The sequence below is a fragment of the Canis lupus genome, chromosome 22 (assembly GCF_011100685.1).
Source record: "Canis lupus familiaris isolate Mischka breed German Shepherd chromosome 22, alternate assembly UU_Cfam_GSD_1.0, whole genome shotgun sequence".
In the NCBI taxonomy this organism is placed as follows: Eukaryota; Metazoa; Chordata; class Mammalia; order Carnivora; family Canidae; genus Canis; species Canis lupus.
In genome coordinates, this window is record NC_049243.1 from 48,679,742 (window position 1) to 48,704,066 (window position 24,325).

General features: G+C 43.2%; 1 protein-coding gene across 1 annotated transcript in view; it reads left to right on the top strand.

The window, feature by feature from the left end:
- Positions 1-24,325, top strand: part of FARP1 (FERM, ARH/RhoGEF and pleckstrin domain protein 1) — a 285,921-nt gene that overhangs the window by 227,735 nt on the left and 33,861 nt on the right. Inside the window, exons 14-16 of the mRNA XM_038569904.1 lie at positions 11,001-11,188; positions 12,395-12,484; positions 13,535-13,668. Of these exons, the coding sequence (XP_038425832.1) occupies positions 11,001-11,188; positions 12,395-12,484; positions 13,535-13,668 (412 nt within the window). The remainder of the gene's footprint in view (positions 1-11,000; positions 11,189-12,394; positions 12,485-13,534; positions 13,669-24,325) is intronic.

Consider the following 24,325-nt stretch of genomic DNA (forward strand, 5'->3'; position numbering starts at 1 on the left):
AAAAGGTGTAAGTAGTAAGAGGTTTGATTTCTTAACTGGCCCACCTCTGCCAGTGCCTTTCACTCAGCATTCCTGCATCTGAAATCAAAGAGTCTTGTTTTAACCCGCTTGTTTCTCGGCCCCAGCTGTGCAAGGGAGTCACCTGAGACATTTTTAAAAAATCAGTGATGCCTGGGCCCTGGCCCTAGACATTTTTATCTAATTCATCTGGGGGTGCCACTTGGGTTCCCCGGATGGTTCTGCTGGGCATCCAGGGTCACTCCTCAGCCTGACACAGTTGCCTTCTAGCATCTAGTGGTATATCTGAAACTGATAGCTAAATTTCTGGCTTGCTTGCAGAGTAAGGAAAGCATCACAAATGAAGTACTTTTGTTAATTCCTGTTCTTTGATACTTTTCAGTCTTTAGTACTTTTTTAAAAAATGAATTGTAGAACCAAAATTTTAGATCATAACTATCAGATTATTGAAAAGAGTTTTAACGATGATCCATCCTGGCATGCCACCTTGCCAACAGCCTTATTAAATTTATCCGTGTGACATGATCACAAGGGAAGAGTAATGTGTGGGGAGGAAGCAGGGGAGAATTTGGCAGCCATATATAACAGCCGTACTGACTGACCTTGTGGCTCACAAATGATTATCTGTCCACATGAGTGTTGACAAGTTGATTTTGAAGACACTAACACGTAATCCATTTCTATACAACCTTTTTTTGTTGTTGTTTTATTTTCCTAATCATTTGATTCAGTGCATGATTGATGAATCAAACTGATTATTGGGTAGTTTGAAAGACGTTCAATGAAGCAGTGTGTTGATGTCTTGCCTTAGAGTAATATATTTAACAGAGTCACAGAATTTTTAAAATTAGAAGGGACCTTAGAGATCATCTAGGGGAAACCTTCATTTTATGGATGACAAGCCTTGTTCTGTTGAAGTCCATACAGCTACTGCATGATAAAGCTAGAACCCTGGCCCCTAGCCCTTCAGCTTTGGTCTGTGTGACATCTTGGTGCAATAGGACGTTTTTGATTAAGTACTTTAATTTTGGAGAATCTTGTTCAGATTAATAATTAAAATCAAATGTGGAGACCAGCGATCATGTAGACTTAGGCAGTTACAGTCCATAATACGTAGGAAGAACTTTTTCTGTCGTGGGATTTTTGCACTTATAACATGTCCTTGCATATTTCTGTTTTGGACTTAGAAAAAGATGTCGATTTGCTGTATAAAAATTGAGTCCAGTGTGAGTTAAGCAGAATCACATTTGGAATCCTGTGGTCTATTTGTGAAGGTGATTTGTTCAAATGAGTTTTCTTTTTACCTCTAATGACACAGCAGTCTGATGAAGTGTGAATGAGCAATGGGTATTCCCTTACCCAGCATACAATGTGAATCAGTAAATGTAAATCTCCAAAGCAAAACATGCTCCAGTAATTATTTTGTTTTGCTTTTTACTTAAAGGAGTGATTTTTTTTAATCTGAAGTATTCTAAAAACAGCTGATCAATGGTAGTGTACTCAGTTCTGTATTGACAAACTCTCCCCTTTTAGGGTTGCTCATCAGTTTTTTTCTCTGGTTGGTTTTGTACCAGCCAAGTGATTCAATTTCTGCTTCTGGGCCAGTATTTATGAAAGCAGCAATCCTGATGTGATTAATGGTGCTTAACAGAGAAGGGGTATGGTTTGTTCATAAGCCACATAGCCTAAAGTGCTGAGAATATTCACTAATTGCCTCTGGTGGAGCTTGCCCTGTACTAATATTCTAAGCATGAGTGGGGGAGTAAATTTAAGCATTCTTTGAGCCCGGTGCAGCCAGATCACAAAGGAGACATGTTCTCTGACTGTGCAGAGGTCAGGGAAAGCCCACAGCCTCCCAGCCTTTTGTGAGACTCTGGTTCCCCATGTCTTTACCTGCCTTACTATGTAGCAGAGAAGGACATGCATGGTCACAAAGTTGTACCAAGAGTGTGCAGCAAGACCAGCAGTGGGGTTGGCTGTGAAGAATAGGTAACCTGTGAATTCATTCCAGTTTCCAGAGGGTTTCCCAAGACCTGTCATCTCTTTGTCGAAGACAATAGCTAGTGTAGAGTCTCCTGAATCAGTAAAGAGCCCAGATCTTCGGGTAATAGCTGCTCTATGAAATACAGTACCTTGAGGCCTTGGATAGAAGACAAACCTTCTATTAGAAGCACATCTTCCAGCCACCAGGCCACCTTGCATTAATATCTTTTGTTAGACGGTATTTCAAAGTATGCAAATTGTAGCCCCCTTTGTGGTTGATTTTTGTTGCTGTTTGTTCAGGGCAAAATAAAATGCAAGAAATTCTTTTAGCATGAAAAAGTGCATTTAATGAGTTCTGGAACTTACTGCACCGCTCCTTTGACAGACATCTGTATGCCATTGACGATATTTTATTAGACAGGAATTTAATTAAAGGAAGTCTGTGAGCCAGATTCTTCCCCACATATGTGACTCATATTTGGGGATTTCTCACAGATTTAGCTCCAAATTGTGCCACGTGGCCTGCCTTTAATATGTGAATAATTCTGATTTTATTCCCAAGAACTTCTTTGAAGATTCAAACCCAGCAGTTCTTTAAAAGAAAAAAAAAAAAAAAAAAGCGGGCCCACAAAACTCAAATATATAGCCTGAGCCTCTTGAAATTTGCACCAAGTATACAGAACCCAGTCTGTCCTCTGTTGAATCAGAAACCCAACTTGCATATTAGCCCTGGAATCCTTTTGATTGTGTTGTGAAGCAGTATCTAAAAAAAGGAAAAATGAATAAGATTAAATTGTCATTTTAAATTTTGTTAAAACTTGTGCATATGCGTACAGCTTCTTTTTTCATGTTTATAATCAGTGTTCCATGCTTTCCATCAACTTTTTCCACTTAAAATGTTATTCTCTATTCAGCACAGAATAAGTTTGGTGCAGTTGTTGTCATTAGCCAGTGATTTGCCCAGCCTTAAATTAAGAAATTTGGGGGCCCTCTTCATCATTGGGTTTATTTTGAACTTATTCTATTTTAATCACTCTTTGCCTCAGCCCTTACTTTTATCAGCAAGAATTTAAAGAGCCCTCAGAATTGCATTCCTAAAAAAGGCTCTGTTTTCTGGATCTTCCCTCTGGTAGGCTGTAAACCCTCCTTCTCTGATTAGTTACGAGGTTCTTCACTCTGAGGCTGGCTGGCCTTCCTGTAGTTTCATGGGATGGGCCTATTTTATTGCGAATTTTATAAATCAAACTGCAAAAGAATCTTTCTCTGCCATCCTCGAAATAGAGTGAGTTTCTTCTGAACCTGAAAGAAGTGAATGTTTCAGAATAATCCCCTGCTGGTAGCTCTCTGATGCGTTGCACACTCAGCCACATTCACCACATCCGTGAGGGCAATATGGAAAGAGAAGTACTAGTCATAAACTTTTAGAGCAGTAAATGATGAACAAACGACTCAGGTGACATTAGAGAATTTACTGGCACCGGTTTTTCCTTGCTAGTTTAATTCCGCCTCCCTCCATTTAGTTGAGTGAAAACAATACAAGGCAATGGGGTCTGCAGCGTACATTTATGCATACCTCTAATACCACTTGCTGGTTTTTAAAATGAAGCCATGTCTTTTAGATCAAGCTAAGCGTGCCACTTAATATAGCAGTTCTCTTCTTATTAAAAAAAAATAATAATAATGAAAAGAAAAAACAAACTCCATGATGATTTGGCCTTGTGTTGTGGGTATCTGGTTGCCCCTTGGTTGGCCATCCTTGAACAGGGCTCCTTATTGTTTCCTTGGATAACCTAGAGATTTCCAAGTAATTCCCCTGTGAACAGAAGTTACCACTGCTCCTGTATGCCATACAAATGTTTGGGAGGTGGTGGGTGGGGAGTCTTGCTTTGACCCCCGCCTAAAAAAAGTACATCATTCCAAAAACCATAAATGACACTTCTAGCATGAGAACTTTTTCTTCTTTTCCAGTGGAAGCAATTAAACATCTCTTGGTGGAAGCTGGGAATGAAGTAGAAAATCTTCTTTTCCTGAAAGCTTTCAGAATTGAATAGACTGATCTGTTGAGGATCATTTCCGGATAGACTGAAATCAGACACCTCTGCTTTACCTGGGAACAGCCCTCAGCATCTTGGCCTCTGGTATTTGAGTGTAGCTCCCAGGGGAAGGCAGCTCCTTTGTGTCTTTGTGTGGGTTCTAGATTGGGTTACTCTAGAATGTCCTGGGGTGGCTTTATAGATCTAAAGCAGGGAGAATTAATAATCAGCCGTTTACATGAGATGGCTGATCTTCAGGTGTAGCTGAGAGCCAGTTGAAGAGGTTAACTGCAAGTCTGTGCTCTTCATGCCATCATGGGGAGAGCACTGGAAGATAGGTGAGTTGGCTGCCGGGGCAGGCACAGCGGGCTCAGGATATTGAAGGGTAACTACAAATCATTGCCAAATGTGGGACAAATCAGGGGCACCAGAGGACAGAGTGAGGACGCTGTGTGCATGCACATTTAGTAAAAAGCACCAGTGATTCACTCATTCTCCTTTTGAGTAAGAGGTGGACGTGGTAGTGGTACAGGGAGTCTGCAGGCAGTGCTCTGCTTTCTTAGGAATTTGGGTTGTTACCTGGCTTTCAAATAAGATACAAGGACAGGTTCATTTTGGAGTCCTCAAGGGTGTGACTGGCATTTCATGACTCACGGACAGGCTTTCTGCCTCATGAAATTAGGCTAACAGCTCCTTCTTCCTGGGCCTCAAAGTTCCTTCATAAGAAAGCAAGAATTTGTCACTCTGCCTTTAGTGATGTACAGAAAGACCAAAGATAAGCCTTCTTTAGTGAAGACCACATACCTGCTGTTCTCTCCACACACACACACCTAAATTCCCGATGGATCCAGCCCCTCGCGCTCACCCCCTTTCTACCTGGAAAGTTCCCGCGAAAACCTAACTAACCAAATTTCACAAGCTTGGGCTGTATTATTAATCCAGTTCCCTTCTGTTCTTTCTGTGTGTATATTTAATACTGTAGATAAAATATTTTATTAAAAACATCTAATACACCAAATTTTAAAATTTAGAAAAGGCTGGGGACTTCATTCTCATTTTTGTCATTTGTTCAATAAATTTGAGAAAACATTTTTCTGTTGTTCCATTGTATGCACTGTTTGTCAGCATGTACCTATCTAGGAGAAAAAAAGCTCCCCCCCCCACCCCTGATGTTCTGTCTTTATCCTCAGAGCATGGTGTACCTTCTGTTCCGTGCATTGTTGGAGCACTGTCTGAGTCTTTTTTTTTTTTTTTTTTTAACACTGCTGAATACCAGTTTGTACTTGGAATACCTGTTTCCTCTAGAATACAGTGATCCTGTTCATGAAACAGCAAGCTTAAACATGGAGACATGCTGGGGTGTTACCCTATTTCCTGAGGGTGGGGAAGAGAAAGCAAATGGAGGGCTTAACTTTTTGGATTTCATCTTCTAGGAAGCCTACACTTTGTATGGTGTGTGCATGGGGGTAAGGAGGTCTTTGGAAGTGAGCAGGATCACTGTAATTGAGGGGAGAGGTCTCATGGAAACAGAGCGTATCTGTGGCAGGAGCTTACATAGGGGAACTCAGACAACTAACCAAAGGATTGGCTTCATGTGTTGGTTGGGAGCATCAATTCAAATAGGAGTAGAGCACTTTCCATAGTTAGTATATATAAGAGAATTTAGTTGTGTGGGAGGAGGACGTTGGAAATGTAAAGAAGACCCCGCCCAGCTCTGCCTAGTTGGCTACTCATGGCCAATAAGCCATTATTAGTTTTGATGTGTCCCCAAAATGTAAGCTCTCACAGATACTGTCTGGTTTCATCTTCTCTCCATGGCCTAAGAGTGCAGCATCTCAATAAAGCATGGATTTATACCACCGGGGAAGGGTGCTGGCTTCTCCCAGTAACAATGAGCTTGGTGATTCTTTCAGCATGGAAGGCCAAACTCTTGTAACAGTGTATGCACGATATTAATATCTCTTTGTTAATCTAAACTGAAGAGGCTTTTACTTGTCCTAACAGGTATCTTGCTGTAAAAATACTGTCAATTGTAACTGTTCTTTTCCACTGATGGCTGAAGCTTTGTCCTGAGTACAAGATGGTATTTTTTCATTGGTACGAAGCACCATGTCCCCCCAACCCAAACACTGCCACCACTGCTGCCACCACCACCATATATGAACAAAGGGAAATTCTCCTTTCTCTTTTCCCCATGAGTAAGAGCACACAAGAACATCCACTCTCTTTGCGCCATTGGTAGCATTTCTCTCTTTTATTTTTCTGAAAGTTGCATTGTGGTTGCTCTTTGAGTTGCTGGATGATGAACACCAAAAGTGGATACTTAACTGCTTGTAAAACCTTGTTTGAAGGACTTTGTTCTGAGAATAAGAAGCACATATACACATTACCCTCTACACATACTCCATTGGGGTGGGACCCAACTGAGATATCACACTAGAGTGAATCCTGTCCATTCAAGAGATTACCCATTTTCCACTCGATACTGACTTTTGATAACTGCCTTTCAAATACAGACAATCTCCAGGGAGAATTTACTGTATTCTTTTTTAGAGGGAGATGATGGATTTAAAAAGAGCCTTTTTAAAGATCCATGAAAACCTACATCTTGTAATGAATTTCCTACATGTGCCTTTGGAACATATTCTGGGTATGTAGAGATAAAATCTATATTTTAGAACCAAATACCAGGAGACAAATCGTGATAGATGAGTGGCATCTAAAAGCTTGCCAGGTAACGTTCTTTAGCAGGGGATACTGAAGAATCAGCACACTGTTTAAATTGTACTTACTAAAATTTTGGAAAGAGGAATTGAGAAAGCAATCAGCATCTAAATATATAACAAACCTGCTATGGATTACTATTTTTAAAATGATGATCAGGTTTTCTAAGCACTTAGCAGGAAAAATAACTTAGCTAATTAAAACTCAGATTACCAATGTATTGACCAATTTAAAATACAGGACAGGTACAATTAAGTATTCGAAATGCCATTTTCTATTGCTTGGAAAATAGAGTAGAAAGTTCTCTTTTCCCAGGCTCGTGTGCATTTGTCCTTAAGCCTTAGTACAATCAGAGGAGGTTATGGTGCAGCCGTGCCCAATCCCAAAAAGGGGGAAGAAAAGCATGGAGTTTGGCTGGCTGGTCATAAACCATGTTCCTGCTGTTTACGTATCTCTGACAAGGGCTGGTCAGGCGATATTGTAGTCTGGGTGATGCTGTAGAGCTTTCCCAGAGCAGCCAGGAGAGAAGAATTATGAATGTATTTTACATTAAAAATACCGACAAGCCAAGCCAATTTTTCAGTGAGGTGATAAATTGAATCCATAAATATAGCCGTGCTAATTTGAAGTTCCATAATTGTTTGTCATGAGAATGTGTACATGTAAAAGGATTTTTAAAAGTAATTACCAGAAATGCCTCTCTTGAGAGCAGTATTCGTGATGGCATTTCCAGTCCATGGGGGTGACATAAACTCAGCCCTCTTGATATGGGTTAATGGCAGGGAAGGGGAGGCGGCTATCGTGGGGGGCATGAAACCATTTGGAAGAGGTGAAGAATTTGAGAGTTACTGAATACTGAATACCTTAACAAAATGTAGGGCAATTTCTGGAAATAGGAAAAAATAATTTTTAAAAGAATCAGACTCTTCCAGACTTTCGGAGTCTAACTGATCTTTTTCTACTCTATATTTAAACTTCTTTCCACCTATTGCCTTAATATCTAGGTGCTTTCTCAAAAGGTCCCCATAAATTATTTACCTAGAGCCCACTGCTGGAAGAAATTACTTTGTGTCAGTTTGTCACAGAGGGGGAAAAATGGTTAAAAAAAACAAAACAAAAAAAGCAGGCATTAATGAGCTTACTGAGTTAGCTTCCTCATTACTTGGGGCTGTGCCTTCAAAGCAGGTGACCAGAGCTGCATGATTTGAACAGGCTTGATAAGGCTATGTAGATAATAAATGGGCTCCTATCTTACAGAGCAACCATGCTTGTTTGTTTGTAGAATGGACTACTTCAGTGAAAACTGGTTACATGTCATTCTACTAACTGTAACCTTAGGCACTGATTTTAAGACCCAGTTCTTCACACCTGCCCAAGGATAGACACCACTTTGTAGAGACAGTTGTCACAGCACTTTGGCTCAGAATCAAAAGAGCATTTTAATTTCTCATCAAGCTGCCAAATTCTACTGACAACCCTCATCAACATATCTCATTGATTGCTGAATGGTAAATGAGCTACACAGGTTTTTTTGGACCATGTCACCTATAAATTTTCAAAGTCTCAAGTAGTTTGTCTTGCAAGGGGAGAGGAGGGCTATTCTCCATGGAAGCAGCTCAAATGAGCAAACTTGAAGAGTTTGGACCATCCCCTTCTGTAGAGTAGTGGACAGATATTAGACCAGGCTGCTTGGGATTTATTGATTTGTTGGTTCTGTTATTAAATACACCCATCAGCCTTCCCTTCTTAGGCCCTAGGAGTAGACACAAAGCTAGCTGACGTAGCTAAAATTGGCGACCCTAATTTGGGTCATTCTCCAAGTCTGTGTGTCCTACCTGTGAAGTTGCTGATCACCCACATCTTTGGGCTACGTGAGTGAATGAGCAGGTTGTCACCCAGCAACCTGTGGCTGACCTGGGGCTGTCATTTCCTCCAACTGGGAACGTGGGTTGTCATCAAGTTCACTGTCAGTGTCCCATTTTCTGAATCCTGTCTCTGATGGGGTCCAGTGTGGATTCTTCTAGACGGCTATTTTCTTTGAATATGCCCTGCCTTCTTGGCAGGACAGATGTCTCCTGGAAACCCTGGTCGTTTTCTCTTCTTTTCAGTCTACTAATAGAAATGTCCCCAGAGGGATTTCACCTAGGCCAATGGCTTTTGACCTTTGGAGGGTGGAAGTGTTTGTGCTTGATGGTGGCCACCCACATTTTCTCCCTCACGGTGGGGCAGGTGGTTTTTTATCTGCTGCTGGATGCCGTCCAGGGCCTCATTGGTACTGTTTCTCACCCCATCCCCCCACTTCTCCTACAAGCCAACCTTCTAACTGCTTTTTATTCTTGGCTGCAACTCTCACTGATGAGGTGAGTGTTTTTTTTCTGCTCCACGTCACTGCAAAACCAAGGCCCCGCATGCTCTCACTTCCAATGGCCTCACCTGACCTCGCACACAGTGTGAGAGCTGAAGGTAAGCCCCAAAGTTTGCCAGATTATGGTGGACAAATAAAAAGCGGCTCTGATATGACAACTCAAAAAATGCATGAAATGTTTTGATCTCTAGACTGCCAGAATTTCTCTTTTCTATTTCCTATTTGTAGTGATGACACTTTCCTTTTTGTGATTTTTTTTTTAAAGGAGAGACTAGTGTAGTACCTTGAAACATTTGCAGTTCTAATTGTTGTCACTATTTCTATTTGACAAGTTCCAATTCTTTCGAAATTATTGTATTCGGTTGTGCACTAGTGTCAATAAAATTGACATTTGTGAAGCAATTTCTGGCCTTTTTCTCCGGATTTCGCTGGGTCTGGTGGTGTGTGGGGTTGAACGGGTCTTTATCTAACACCAGGACTTCATTTCAGTGATGTTTTTTAAAAATGCCAGGATTTCAATGTAAAACTCAAACTTCTCTAAATCTTTCTCATGTTTTCAAATCTCATTCTTCGATGATCATTTTTCTGACCAACAGTCTGTAGCAGGATGTCTGCTTTTTTGCTGTTCTGGGTGCGGCAGCTTTTCCCACATGTATTGACAACACAGCTAGCTGGTCTAGCTGGGACGGGGTGGGGGCTGGTGGTTTTTCATGGTTGGTTCATTCATACTGTGTCAAGATCACTACCCTCCATTCTAGGCCATCCCATCTTGTAATTTCAAAGTGGATATGCATGAATCCAAAGGGAGAGGATAGATGTCAAGAAAATGGGGTATGCCCAGAAAACTGCACTCCACCTTTCTCTCCAAGATCCTTGTCAGTGTGCGGAATAGCCATGAGCTGAAACCGCAGTTTTGGAAAATAAAGCATTCACATCGTCTTTCCTTATAATGGTAACAGATGGGACTGCAGGCTACTTGAACTTTTGTTTAGCCTCGTGCTAGTCCTAGCAAACCTGTGTTAGAATTATAAATGTGTCAGGTGAAAACATGCAGGTAGGAAGTATGTTTTGAAACATTCCGGTTAGCTTCAATGGGCTGAGGTTTGGAGACTCGCAGAATTCTGTTGGCAAAATGTTTCACGTACACGTCCTCTCCTTTGGCTGATGTATAATGGGTAATGATACGTTTTCATATTATTTAATGTATCCTTTGCAGAGGAATCATTAATGACCTGTCACTTTTTTGACTCATCAAGGGGAATTGTGATAATGTAATGACCTCCAGCTTTGCATGTAAATGTGATGCTAAGTGTTTCTGTCCCAAACAGTGAGAGAGACACGGAATGCCATCACCAGGTATAAGCTTGCTTCTGTTCTTGGTAGAATGGGGAGTTAGCTGCTCATTCTTTCTTTGACTGCGGCCCGTTGTTACAAGGTGTAGTCTGTCCTGGGTATGTCAGTCATTTAGTTTCCTTTTAGAGTAGCTCTATTTTTCTAGTCCTTTCTCTCATGTCTCCTGGTGGTATAGACACTATCTTTCTCGAATAATTCGTAGAAGCTAAGGCAGTAGTAAGGAGATAGAGATCCCATTTGGGGATCCACTATGCTTCTAAACCCCTGTAGCCATTCCCTGAGCAGAGTTCTCTGCGTTATCATTAATCACAGAACTCTGGCTCCATTGACTCATTCATACTATGGAATCTTTAGTATGAAGGCAGCCGCAACTCCCAGAAAAAGTAGAAAATCATGAAGCACATTCGATGTGCAAAATGGTAGTCAACGTTTAAAGATTTGATACGGGGGAGAATTGTAAGTAGCAATCTGGTCCCAGAAGGAATTACTTTTTTTTTTCTTTAATACTTCTCATCCCCAAATAGGCTCCCTGACTGGTAGCCCTCACCTTTCAGAGCTGTCCATCAACTCCCAAGGAGGAGCTGTGCCTGCCAGCGTGATCTTGTCTCCCAACCTGAGCCCTGACACCAAGCAGTCCTCTCCCTTGGTCAGCCCGCTGCTGAATGACCAGGCATGCCCACGCACTGACGACGAGGAAGAAGGCCGGAGAAAGGTGTGGGGACATGCGTCGTTACTCTTTTTTAATTGCAGTAGTATACATAACATTTGCCATTTTAACCGTTTTTAAGCATATTTCTCAGGGACATTAAGTATGTTCAGTGTTGCATAACCATTGTCACCATCCCTCTCCAGAACTTTGTCATTGTTGCAAACCAAAACTGTCCCCATTTAACAGATCTCCATCCATCCCCTTTCCCCAGCCCCTGGCAACCACCATTCTACTTTTTGTCTCTGGATTCTACTGGTTAGGAACCTCCTACAGAAGGAATCCTGCAGTGTTTGTCCTTTTGTGTCTGACTTTCACTTAGCATCATGGCCTCAAGGTTCATCCATGGTGTAGCATGGGTCAGGGATTCTTTTTTAAGGCTGAATCCTATCCCGTTGTATGCATAGAGCACACTTGTGTTTATGCACCTGTCTGTTGATGGACAGTTTAGTTACTCACTCCCTCTGGCTGTCTCGAATGCTGCCGCTGGATACAGGGACAGACAGGTGTCTGGGTCTCTGGTTTCAGTGCTCTTGAGTATATCCCCAAAGATGGAAGCGGGTAGACTCTCATGGAAGCAAGCAAGGTGGCTAGCAACAAGGATTTCCTTTTACTTACTGTTTAAAGAGAAAGCAAAAGCCATGGCAGGCTCACTGCTGAGAAGCGCCTGCTCATCTAAGCAATGGGCTCCAGGGAACTGAGTCCCAGCACTGTCACCGGCTGCTTTCACTTTGTCCCCTTAGCTCAGCCACCTTGTGTATTCCCACAAACACCCTAGCTTCCGTTTCCTGTACACACCAACCCCATCGGCCCCCAGCTCCCGGGACAAAGGCCGCTGTGATTTCTGTTTCTTCTATTTCCTGGAAAATTGCATTGCTCTGATATTTTACTAGTTGGTTAGATTTTCAGATGCCCAATTTTGTATGAATAATCCTCCTCAGTGGCCAACATACTCATTGGAGGCCTTTGACTGAGGGTAAGATCTCTGTGGAAGGGAACATTCCTGGCTCTTTCCTCATCATGGGAATTCACTCTCTTCTCTTAGTTCCTCACACAAAAAGGAGAACAAGTAAGAGTTTATTTAGCCTTGAGCCCAGTTAACAAAACATCGTAATTTAGCAACATATCACTTTAATCAGGACTTTCTTAGAGAGATGTACTCAAAGGTTATTAGGTTATTATTACGTCTTGTTTCTTCTGTGGATTTTGCAGAGGTTCCCAACTGACAAGGCATACTTCATTGCTAAGGAAGTATCCACCACCGAAAGAACGTATCTGAAGGATCTTGAGGTCATTACTTCGGTATGTATAGCATTTCCCCTAAAGTATTCAATTACATAACTTATCTCAACTCCTATGTAGCTTTCAGGGAGAAGCTGGATCTAATTAAATGCTGGGTTCTCTGACTCCAATTAAAAGGATTTGGTTCTGAGTTATAGAAATTAGACGGTCATAGTATATTTAATTTGGCCCATGCTCTGTAAAAATTTTTATTGTTGTGATTCTTAAGTGCAAAGGAAGGACGCTTCTGAAGCGGAGAAAGCTAAACATTTTACTCTCTGGGTTGCACCAAGGCAGAACAGTTTGTGTTTTGCCCTGTCATCAAATGTAGCTACTTTTGCTTGAGGAAGACCCCAGAGGTGAATAGAAGCCTTGTTTTAGCCCTGATAATAAATTAAGCCATGCCAGCAAACCTACCAGAAGACTACCTTTTAGTATTTTAATCAGTCCTATTCAGTCTTGGAAACAAATTCAAAGCGTTGCAGATATCTTTATGATCCCTGGGTTCTGGGAAAGAACTAGCCTTTGGAGGTCAGTAGGAATCACGGGGCTTCTGTTACTCTGGGGCTTGCATGGCACCTGCCCTCCCACCCCCCAGCCCAAGCCAGGTGCTCGATAAATGTTGTGAGATAGCCCCGTCTCACTGCAGCAGGATGAGTAACTGTAATGTGAAGGCAGAGGCTTTCTCTCTCCAGTGCAGCTTCCTTGGTGCTCAGCATTTTCACAAAGGAGCAGAAATGGATGCTCCAAAAGGACCAAACCAGAGGGTATACTATAGTGGTCTCCATCAGGAATGACGCAGTGAGTTGGCCAGAATGCAAGTTTTGATTTGAAGTAGCTGCCCATTTCAGAGATTTCTCCTGGCCTTGACAATCCACTGGTAACAGGTTGTGGGAAACCATCATGATGAGCTGGGTGCTTCTCGCCCCATCTAATGGGAGAGAGGAATAACAGTAGGATCTGGGAGCCCCTGATGCTCCCGTGTTCTCCAAGCATGCTGGGCTGCAGCATTTCTTCTGCAGAATTGCCATCATTCATCTGAACTCTGTGTGTGTCCTCTTTTTATTCCAGTGGTTTCAGAGCACAGTGAGCAAAGAGGACGCCATGCCCGAAGCCTTGAAGAGTCTCATCTTCCCAAATTTTGAACCTTTGCACAAATTCCATACCAGTTTTCTCAAGGAAACTGAACAACGACTAGCCCTGTGGTGAGTACAGTTACATTTAACAATCAGGTTTGTCCCCACACCCTCCTCTCTCCCCATAATGTTGTTTTTATGTTGTTCGTTCTAAGCAACTGTCATGACCAAAGATATAGGCAAGAAACTGACTTCAGCGAAGCCAACCTTGAAATGGTTTTCCATTCAATTCTGTGTGTATTTAGATCTCATCCTGGATTTTTGTTCCCTTTGTTTTATAATTCTTCAGAACACATGTTTTCTCATAATTAAGTGAATATCACAAAATAAAGATGGTAGGTTCTTCTGGAAAGCCAACAAAGGTATTGAAAGAATAGAGGCATATGGAAGGACCTTTGGGGGTTTTGGTTGTAGTTCACTGATGCTTGTTTTCTAGTCCTTGATGAAGTATCTGTGTCTCATGCAGCTCTCAAACTTATATTACACTGTGTTGAAGAAGTTCTTGGAAAAACATAGGGCCCTTTGTACCACACACTTGTAACTTGAATCCCACTTCTAGAAATTGGTCATAGGATACATCTATAATGTGAAATGACATATGACAAGAGATAGCTGTACTAGAATTAAAAGACTGCAAGTGATCCAAATGTCCATGAATAGAGGGGTTTAGAAGAACATTAAGTCTGTCCATTTAATACTGAATAAACACGAATCAGAGGAAGAGGGTGGCGCAAAAACTAGGGAAGCACTTTGTGTACTGCAGGATGCGAAATCCAGCGTACCCTTCCCTAAAATAGAAAAATAAAATAGAATCTTTACAGAAAATTCTTAGGGTTGTTTTTGTTTTTGTTTTCTAAGACCGTTCTACATAGACATTTGAGGATTTGACTGTCTACTAAATATGCATTTGGAAAATTCTGGGAGAAAATAGCAAAAGGCTTTTGTGTTTTTGGCAGAGGTGGAAGCTGTTATATTACTGTATCCCTCAGTGGAAGTGAGAATTTGCTTTAAAGTGTTCTCAGGGCATTTAGTGACAGGGGGCCTGAAGGTGCTATGGATGAGGTGGTCGCACTCCACGTGATCCCAGACCAGAGGATTCACACGTCAGTTGAAGCAGGTTAGCGGGGCTGCCCTTCCGTGTTGTGAAGTAACGAGCTCAGGTGTCCAGCTTGGTGTGTGCTTGAGGATCATTCACATGGAAAGAAGTGAGAGGCTTCTCCCCAGGTTGAGGAGTGCAGCCAGGACTGAGATGGGAAAAGATTGGAAACCCCATTTCAGACTCTTATTCTAGGGTGGTGCTGTGAATGTAAGAGAAATGCCTCTTTTCAAGATGAAAAAAAAAGAAAGAAAAAATATTTTACCAAATCTAACTTCTTATTTGACCTCCCAGAGCTTACTGAGAAGCTTATGGTTGTGTTCTGACATGTTATGTTGCCTCCTCATTCCTACGAAGCTTGATGATGCTTTCATAGTGGAGTCAGAGAACTTACAACTCGGGAGAAATTGGTTCACAGTTTGTTTTGTGGCCAGTGAGATGTGCATTATTATGGTTCTAAGTCTTCCCATTAGGCTCAGAGCATCTTGAGCTGTGGTCACTCTAGCAGCTTTGATGAACCTAAATAATGGCAGTTGACCTAAATAATGCAGAGGAGGTCACACAGATGAAATGTCCCCAGCAGGACCCTGGCAGCCCAGCCTGGTGGCTTTAGCTAGCTCCTTCCGCCCCAGAGAACTTAGGATTAAATGCCATGCTCTTGGATTTATCTGTGACCATAAATCTTTAGCATCTGGCCCTTAACTGTGAAGGAATATCCAATTGCCTAAAAAGCAGCTGCTATCATTTATTTCCCAAAGGATTTCTAGTAGAGTTTCTTTCAGAGATCTATAATTTTATTCATGTTTTACATGACGATACCAGAAGCATGCAAAAGAACTCAAAGCTAGAGAGAGAGAGTGGATAGTTGGTATGCAGCTCGAGGACACAGCGTGTCCTTGCAACAATGGACCCAAACCAGATTGATGACATTTATTAGGAATAAATGTAAAAGTCTGCCGTAAGTTCAGCTAATCATTTCCTCAAGTGCATGATGAGGAAGACTTGCCTTGGCAGGGATTCAAGGCAAAAAGGCTGAGTGAGTGTAAGTACGAGGCAATAGTATGACATGGAGAGGTCTCAGTGCCTGTATCCGTAGCTCTCAACATTGGCTGCTCATTCCAATCACCTGGAACCTTTAAAAAATCTTGATAACTGACCAGAACCCCTAGAATACTGGAATCTCTGAGAGGGAGGATGTAGGCACCAGGAATTCATAAAGCTTCCCACTGATGCCAATGTGTAGCCAAGGTCAAGAACGCTTGTCGTGACTGTCCTAGACATGAAAGAGGCCAGAGCATGAAAAATGAAACCTTCAAGGCTTAGGGCTCCGTCAGAACATTAGGTCCAATTCTGAGTTTCACATTTGAAATACGATAATAAGAAAATGTACTTGATTTAAAAAAAAATATATGTTGAAACTATGGGCTTTTGTCCTCGAAGAGAAATTTTAGAATATATGTTGGCCCTCTTTAGGCTGGTCATGTACAAAGGGGAGTGAGTGTCATTTTCGTTATACCAGAGCACAAAATTTAAACCATAAATTTCCAAATGGGCACGTCGTGTCTAAATATAGAGAAGGATTTCCTAACACTAACAGCAATGAGAGACTGCCTTATGAGGTAATGAGCTTCTCCACCTTGGAGTTTCTTGAGCAGAGGTTGACTATTTTTAGAAGGTTTTTATCTATTGGGCAAAACCCCAAACCTGGCAGTGTATCAAGGTCACTTGGAATGGGGGAGGGGGAGTTTTGAAAAAATACACATCTCCAGCCCCCATCCAGCCCTCCTGAATCAGAACATTGGGGTGAGCCTCAGGAATGTGCATTTCTTTTCTTTTTTTTTTTAAGATTTATTTACTTATTCATGAGAGACAGAGACGCAGAGACAATAGGCAGAGGGAGAAGCAGGCTCTTCACAGGAGCCCGATGCAGGACTCCATCCCAGGTCCCAGGATCACGACCTGAGCCAAAGGTAGTTGCCCAACCGCTAGCCACCCAGGCATCCCCAGAAATGTGCATTTCTAAAGTGCTTCTTGAGATGACTATGATGAAGACCTTTTCTGGAGCCACTGATACCTAATTCTCTTGACAAACCTAGGATTCTGTGTTCTTTGATTTGCATTTTGGTTGTAACTCTTGTTTCTTCTACAAGCTGTGAATAAATGCATGCACAGGTGGGCGAATGAGTGAGTGAGCCTAGTGTTCGAGTGTTAGGCTTTGCCCCTCTGGAAGCTTGCAGCCTCAGAGGGAGGAGGCCAGGTCCTCTTGCGGATGAGTGGACCATATCCAATGTGGGCCCGAGGCATCCCTAGCCAGTTCTGTCTCAAAGGACATCTGGGCCATTGATACCTGCATGGCAGAGGCAGCCCATGAGTGAATATATTTAAGGAGAAGAAGGGAACACAGGGAGGTGTATTAAGGAAGGAGTTCACACCGAGTTCCTGAACTATAGGCCACATAGAAGTAGGTGTATATGTGTCTGAATATATGTGTGTATTCAGTCTGTGATAGGGGTACCTGGACTAGCTGGTGCAGATTGGGATGGCTGTGTCCTGGCTGTGTCCACACTTGCAGCTGCACCACCACCTGGTGTCTCTGTCTAGCTGCCCGGGGCCCTTGCAGAGTTTCATGCCTCATCTGTCACGTGTACAGTGTGGTCTCCAGCTCATAAGGCTGTTGCCTGGACTAAATGAGACAGTGTTTGTGAAAGGCTTACTGTCCTGCCCCATCCACAGAAAGGAAGGATGGGGAACTGATCATTTTTTATATTAACTTTATTTTGAAGCAATTTTAGATTTAGAGAAAAGTTGCCATGACAGGAGAGTTTCTGCATTACTCTTCATGCCTGCCCTTCCTTCAACGTCAGCTGCTTCTGTACCACGCACATCTGTCTGAAATAAGAAACTCACATGGCTAAGTGACCATCAACTAAACTCCAGACTTTATTCAGTGAACGTTTTTTTTGTTTTGTTTTTTTGTGTTTTTTTTTTTGTTTGTTTGTTTTTAAGATTTTGACACAGCACAATTGGAGGTGGGGAGGGAAAAGCAGACTTCCCGCTGAGCAGGGAGCCCGATGTGGGGCTCGATCCAAGGATCCTGAGATCATGACCTGAGCTGAAGGCAGATGCTTAACCAACTGACCCACCCAGTTGGGAAGAGGTGCAACCAATAGCCCCCAGTGATACTATTTTAAATGACTGTTGTTAATGGAAAAAAAATCTAAAGTCTACCATGCACCTAAAATCCCCCCCAAATTTGGTACTGAAGTAACAGCCACTATGCTTCTCCTTTGCAATTCTACATTCAGTTGTCCTATACTTCCATCAGCAATGGGAAGTCTTAGGGCAGAAAGATTACCAGGACATATTCCTGAACCATGAGGCTGAAGCCCTGATCAGTAAACACACCTGTCTATATCCAAATGCTGCATTTTCCTCAGGAAACCCGCCCAAGAGGAGGATGGACCAACTGATCCTGGCCAAAGCTCAGGCTACCTTATTTCCTCAAAAACAAGGAGAAAACAGATTTGGTGACTTGTGAAAACATGAAGAATGCTTTTCTTTTTGAGAGCCAAGATGTTTTACGCAGCTGTTCAAATGCATTCAGAGAAAGCCACTTACAACCTTTGGCTTTCAGAGCAGGGTCTGAAATTCCAGCCCTGAAATGCCTGGCAGGCATAGAATACACACTAGCCAACTCACTCCCCAGAGACGGATGAAGACCTGCTCTGACACAGTGTGCCTTAGTGGACTCTGCTCCGCACAGACTCTTTTATTGCTGGGAGCTGGGGCAGGGGATAGAATCCTACAGAGAGGCCCTTGGGATAGGCTCTGGGTGCACACCATTCTCAAGAAGGTTCAGCTGCATTTATTAGAAGAAACTTGCAGGATTCATTTGGGAAGAGGTGCAGAAGTCTGGCTAGGAGAGGTAGAGACTGGAGGTCATTGAGCAGACAAGTAGGGTTCATGAGACCAAGGAGAAGGGAAGGCCCCATGAGCTTTGATCCTGGTTACCTGGGAGGATGCTCATGAATTTAAGAAATTGAAAGAAGACAGGAAGAAGCAAGTATGATGGAAAGAAAATGAGTTTGCTTTGGGGCACATCAGTTTTGAGGAGTCAAAAATGGAGTCCTTCTGATGATTGGAAACACAGGCCTCTGGCTTGGGAGAGAAACCAGGTGGAGTGGTGTGAGTCTGGAAACTATCCACAAGAAGAATCCCCTCCTGTAAGGAATAATGGTGAGATGGGAGGAGAGCCAGGGACAGAATCGTACTGAATACACCTGTTTGGCAACTTTCCATAAACATGTATCTTATGGCAGAGTAAGAACCAGCAAAGGAAAATGAAGAAGCCACCAGAGATTTGGGGGGGAAATGTGTACACAGGAGTGGAGGGTCCCAGAGGAAAGCATGTCTGGAGAATGGCTGGGCACACACAGAACAGGATGAGACAGGGGTCGGGGGCAGGAGCAGGCTTGGACCCAATGGAGTGGAGAGACAAGGAAGGTGTTCATCCGGAGCAGAAAGCAAGCCTGTCTGTGAAGGGTGGGACACTCCTGCAGATCGTGATCAGAAATGTCACACATGGAGCAGTATTGTCTCACCAGGACTGTCCAATGGCAGAAATGGAGTGGGGGTGACTGCCTGAGGATCAGAATGGTTTGTAGCAGCAGCCCCCACCACCACCAAAGAAGAACATCTTCATAGTAGCTTCACGGTGAACAATTATAAAACAAAAATGAATAAAATATTATCCTACCAGCCCTTTGAAGCTGGGCATCATTAAAAAAAAAATCATCAGGGATCCCTGGGTGGCGCGCAGCGGTTTGGTGCCTGCCTTTGGCCTGGGGCGCGATCCTGGAGGCCTGGGATCGAATCCCACGTCGGGCTCCCGGTGCATGGAGCCTGCTTCTGCTTCTCCCTCTCTGCCTGTGTCTCTGCCTCTCTCTCTCTCTCTGTATGACTATCATGAATAAATAAATAAAATCTTAAAAAAAATAAAAGAAAAGAAAATCATCAGAATTCCTCAAAAAATTAAATATAGAATTAATACATGACTCAAAAGTTCCATGCCTAGGCATGTATTCAAGAGAATTGAAAGGACCCAGACAGATACGTCTATGCCCATGTTCGCAGCATCATTATCCTCAATAGTCAAAAAGGTTTGGAAACAGCCCAATGCCCACTGACACATGAATGAATAAACAAAACGGGGTACAGCATACAGCGGGTTATTATCCTTAAAAAGGAAGGACATATAAAGAACTTTTTAAACTCAACAGCAGGGCAGCCCGGGTGATTTTGGTGGTTTGGCGCCACCTTCGGCCTGGGGCGTGATCCCGGAGACCCACATTGGGCTCCCTGCGTGGAGCCTGCTTCTCCCTCTGCCTGTATCTCTGCCTCTCTCTCTCTGTCTCTGTCTCTCATGAATAAATAAATTTTAAAAATCTTAAAAAAAAAAAAACCCTCAACAGCAAAGAAACAAACAACCCAATCATGAAATGGGCAGAAGACATGAACAGAAATTTCACCAAAGAAGACATGGCCAACAAGCACATGAGAAAATGCTCCGCGTCACTTGCCATCAGGGAAATACAAATCAAAACCACAATGAGATACCACCTCACACCAGTGAGAATGGGGAAAATTAACAAGACAGGAAACAACCAATGTTGGAGAGGATGCGGAGAAAAGGGAACCCTCTTGCACTGTTGGTGGGAATGTGAACTGGTGCAGCCACTCTGGAAAACTGTGTGGAGGTTCCTCAAAGAGTTCAAAATAGAGCTACCCTATGACCCAGTAATTGCTCTACTGGGTATTTATCCCTAAGATACAGTTGTGTTGAAAGACCGAGACACCTGCACCCCAGTGTTTATAGCAGCAATGTCCACAATAGCCAAACTGTGGAAGGAGGTATGATGTCCATCAAAAGATGAATGGATAAAGAAGCTGTGGTCTATGTATACAGTGGAATATCACTCAGCCATTAGAAATGACAAATACCCACCATTTGCTTCAACGTGGATGGAACTGGAGGGTATTATGCTGAGTGAAGTAAGTCAATCGGAGGACGAACATTATATGGTCCCATTCATTTGGGGAATATAAAAAATAGTGAAAGGGATTATAGGGGAAAGGAGAGAAAATGAGTGGGAAATACCAGAGAGGGAGACAGAACATGAGAGATTCCTAACTCTGGGAAATGAACAAAGGATAGTGGAAGGGGAGGTGGGCAGGGGTATCTGGTGACTAGGTGATGGGCACTGAGGGGGGCACTTGACAGGATGAGCACTGGGTGTTATGCTATATGTTGGCTAATCGAACTCCAATAAAAAAACATACCAAAAAAACCCCATAAATAAATAAATAATTATAATAAACAATGAAAAAAAAAAAAGGAAGGACATTGTGACACCTGTTATAGCACAGGTGAACTGTATAAAGACCGGCTAAGTGAAATAAAAGCCAGGATACAGGGCCGCCTGGGTGCTTAGTGGTTCAGCATCTGCCTTTGACTCAGGGCATGATCCCCGGGGTCCTGGGATCGAGTCCTGCATCAGGCTCCCCTCAAGGAACCTGCTTCTCTGAACTCTGTCTCTGCCTCTCTCTGTGTGTCTCTCCTGAATAAATAAAATCTTTAGAAAAAAAAAAAAAAGCCAGGAGACCTATACTGTATGATTCCACTTGGGCGATCCCTAGAGTAATCAGATTTATAGAGACAGAAAATAAAATGGTGGTTGCCAGAATCCGGGGTTAGGGCAATAGAGCGCTAGTGTCTAACCTTAGAGACAGAGTTTCTGTTGGGGAAGATGAGATGTGGGAATGGATGGCGGTTACATAACAGTGCGAATGTACTTAATGCCACTGAACTAATTGTACACTTAGAAGATGGCAAAGATGATCAACTGTATCTACGTTTTACCACCATTTTTTTAAAATAGAAAAAAAAATCCTAAGTTGTCCAGTGCATAATAGACAAACGACTTCAAAACGGTGTCTTGCACACGAGGGACTCTGCCCGTGTGGTCACTCTGTGGGCTTCCCTGGTGCATCCCAGGACTCCCCCGTTTGAACCTCAGGCAGCAGCAGGTGAGCCAGAGGAGGCAGGTGTGGGTGCTGGTTGGATTGCCCTCCATCTGACCACCCCTCCACACCCCTGCCCCTGAGCATTCGCAGCCGGGGCTCTGGTGGGTTAAGCTGAACCAAGCATATGCCTTTAAGCCAAAATCGTACTTGAGCCGTATGCTGAGCACTTGCTTACAGATGCAGAGTGGGGTATAGTCTACCTTTCCACATGGATGCGGACCACACAGTGCACACATATCCCTTTTGACGGTGTTCCTCATTCTTGGAGGCTCCTTCATCTCCCCTGAACTGCCCCACTGCTCTGGGAGGTCAGCAGGGCTTTCTCCTCAACCCATGGAAAGTGAAAACAGACTTTTTACCTTTCTTAAGTGTCACAGAAGGAGGTATAGCCAGATGCCATACCTTTCTCCTGAGGTGGGACCCACAATGTTAAAACTCATTACTTCTCCGGCCTGTATTTGGATTTGGGACCATGTTGGGGAAATGCTAGAAAGGAGCCCAAAGGTTGGACAGCCTGTGTTCCTGAGCTCACTGCACACCTGAGTTTGCTGTAAGCAGGGCAGGTAGGAACACTGTCCTTTTCATGGACTCCTGAGGGCTCCCTGCCCTGGCATGATGAGGCCTTCCTCTACTCTTCAGAAAGTAGCTCTCCCTGGAGCAGGAGCAGCTTCTCCCAGCATCCTCTGCTCTGGCAGTAGATGCAGGTGTTTGAACCGGGCCTGAGCACGTGCCACATTCCATACGTGTGTGTACATGTACACACACACACCATCTACCCTCCTCCTCTCCCCTGTAAGAGTTGGCCCCTCCAGCCTCAGCCATGCACCATCAAGGACTGATTGGCCTCTCAGCCCCATACTGTTGAAAGGCCGCCAGGGGCTGCTGGTCGCTGCCCACAGAAAGCCCAGGCTGGCGTTGCCCATGCAACTTACATGATGCCTACGCTTTGGTCCTCCTAGAGTAGACCTCTGTAGGCTGCTCCCCACATGGGCATAAGGAAAGCGTTTAATTTCTATATTGTTTGCCAACATCAAAATATTTGTAAAATTGACTGCAGGTGACACTTATAATTATTTAACTGAATAATAATTACTGTCCCACAAACTTTGTTCACAATTGCCTAACCTTTCCCAGACGAGGTCCCATCTGGTGGAGGTCTCCTTTCTTACCATAGGACAACAAAAACTGTTTTCCTCCTTTTAGAGTAAAATTATCTGCGGTGCCTTTTCTTGTGGAACATTCTTGTGTGCTGTATCCCGCAGCCTCACGGGCTTTAAATACTCCCAGGGTTCCACAGTGATGAATCTGGTGGTGAGCAGCCAGTCTAGGTTACAACCCTGTGTGTCAGAAATTCTGAGACAGTCTTTATTCCAGCAAAGCCTGTTAACCGCACTGATTTTTCTATCTATGAAACAGCACAGTTCAGAGGCCTTAATCCTCCCCGTCCTCCATCTCTGAACTTCCAGGACTGTTACCAGCCTTCTTGTATCACTGACCACTCTCCACCTGGCATCTCTGTTCTTTATGCACATGCTTGGCACCTGGTTAGTCAGTCCTGTGCCATTTAGTCTAGACTGGAACTCAGGAATGAGGTTGGTGTGGTCAAATGAATGATTTTTTGCCTTTAAATTGCTTCACAACTTGGTAAGGCTCATTATTATTGTGGTTTCAAATTCTTTCGTGCCTCATCTTCCTCCAAGACTTGAGACAGTTTACAAATGGAAAACAATGTTAAGAAAAAGAAACCTATAAAGTCACACTGTTCCTCATGGCAGCTACTAGCCACTTGTAGCAATTTAAATTTAAAATCTACATTCAACTAAAAATTCGTTTTCTCAGGACGCCTGGGTTACTCAGTGGTTGAGCACCTGCCTGGCCCAGGGTGTGATCTTGGAGACCTGAGGTCAAGCCCCACGTCGGGCTCCCTGCATGGAGCCTGCCTCTCTCTCTCTCTGTCTCTCATGAATAAATAAATAAAATCTTAAAAAAGAAAAAGTTTTAAAAAATTTGTTTTCTCAGTAACACTAGCCACATTTCAAGGGTTCATTAGCCACATGTGGCTAGTGGCTGCTGTATTGGATAGAAGATATAAAACACATTTTAAGGGCGTCTGGATGGCTCAGTCCGTTGAACATCCGATTCTTGGTTTCAGCTCGGTTCATGATCTCAGGGTTGTGGGCTCGAGCCCCATGCTTAGCAAAGTCAGTTTGAGAGATTCTCCTCTCTCTCTTTCTCTACCTCCTCACCCTCCACCCCTCCCCCTGCTCATGCTCTTTCTCTCAAATAAATAAAATCTGTAAAACACATTTTAGGGGCACCTGGTGGCTCAGTCGGTTAAGTGTCTAACTCTTGATTTTGTCTCAGGTCATGATCTCAGGGTCATGGGCTTGAGCCCTGTGTCAAGCTTCATGCTCAGCGTGGAGTCTGCTTGAGATTCTCTTTCCCTCTGCCCCTCCGCTTGCTCTCATGCACTTGTGCTCTCTCTCCCTAAATCTTAAAAAAAAAAATCATCACAGAAAAAGATCTGTTGGACAACATTGGGCTAAA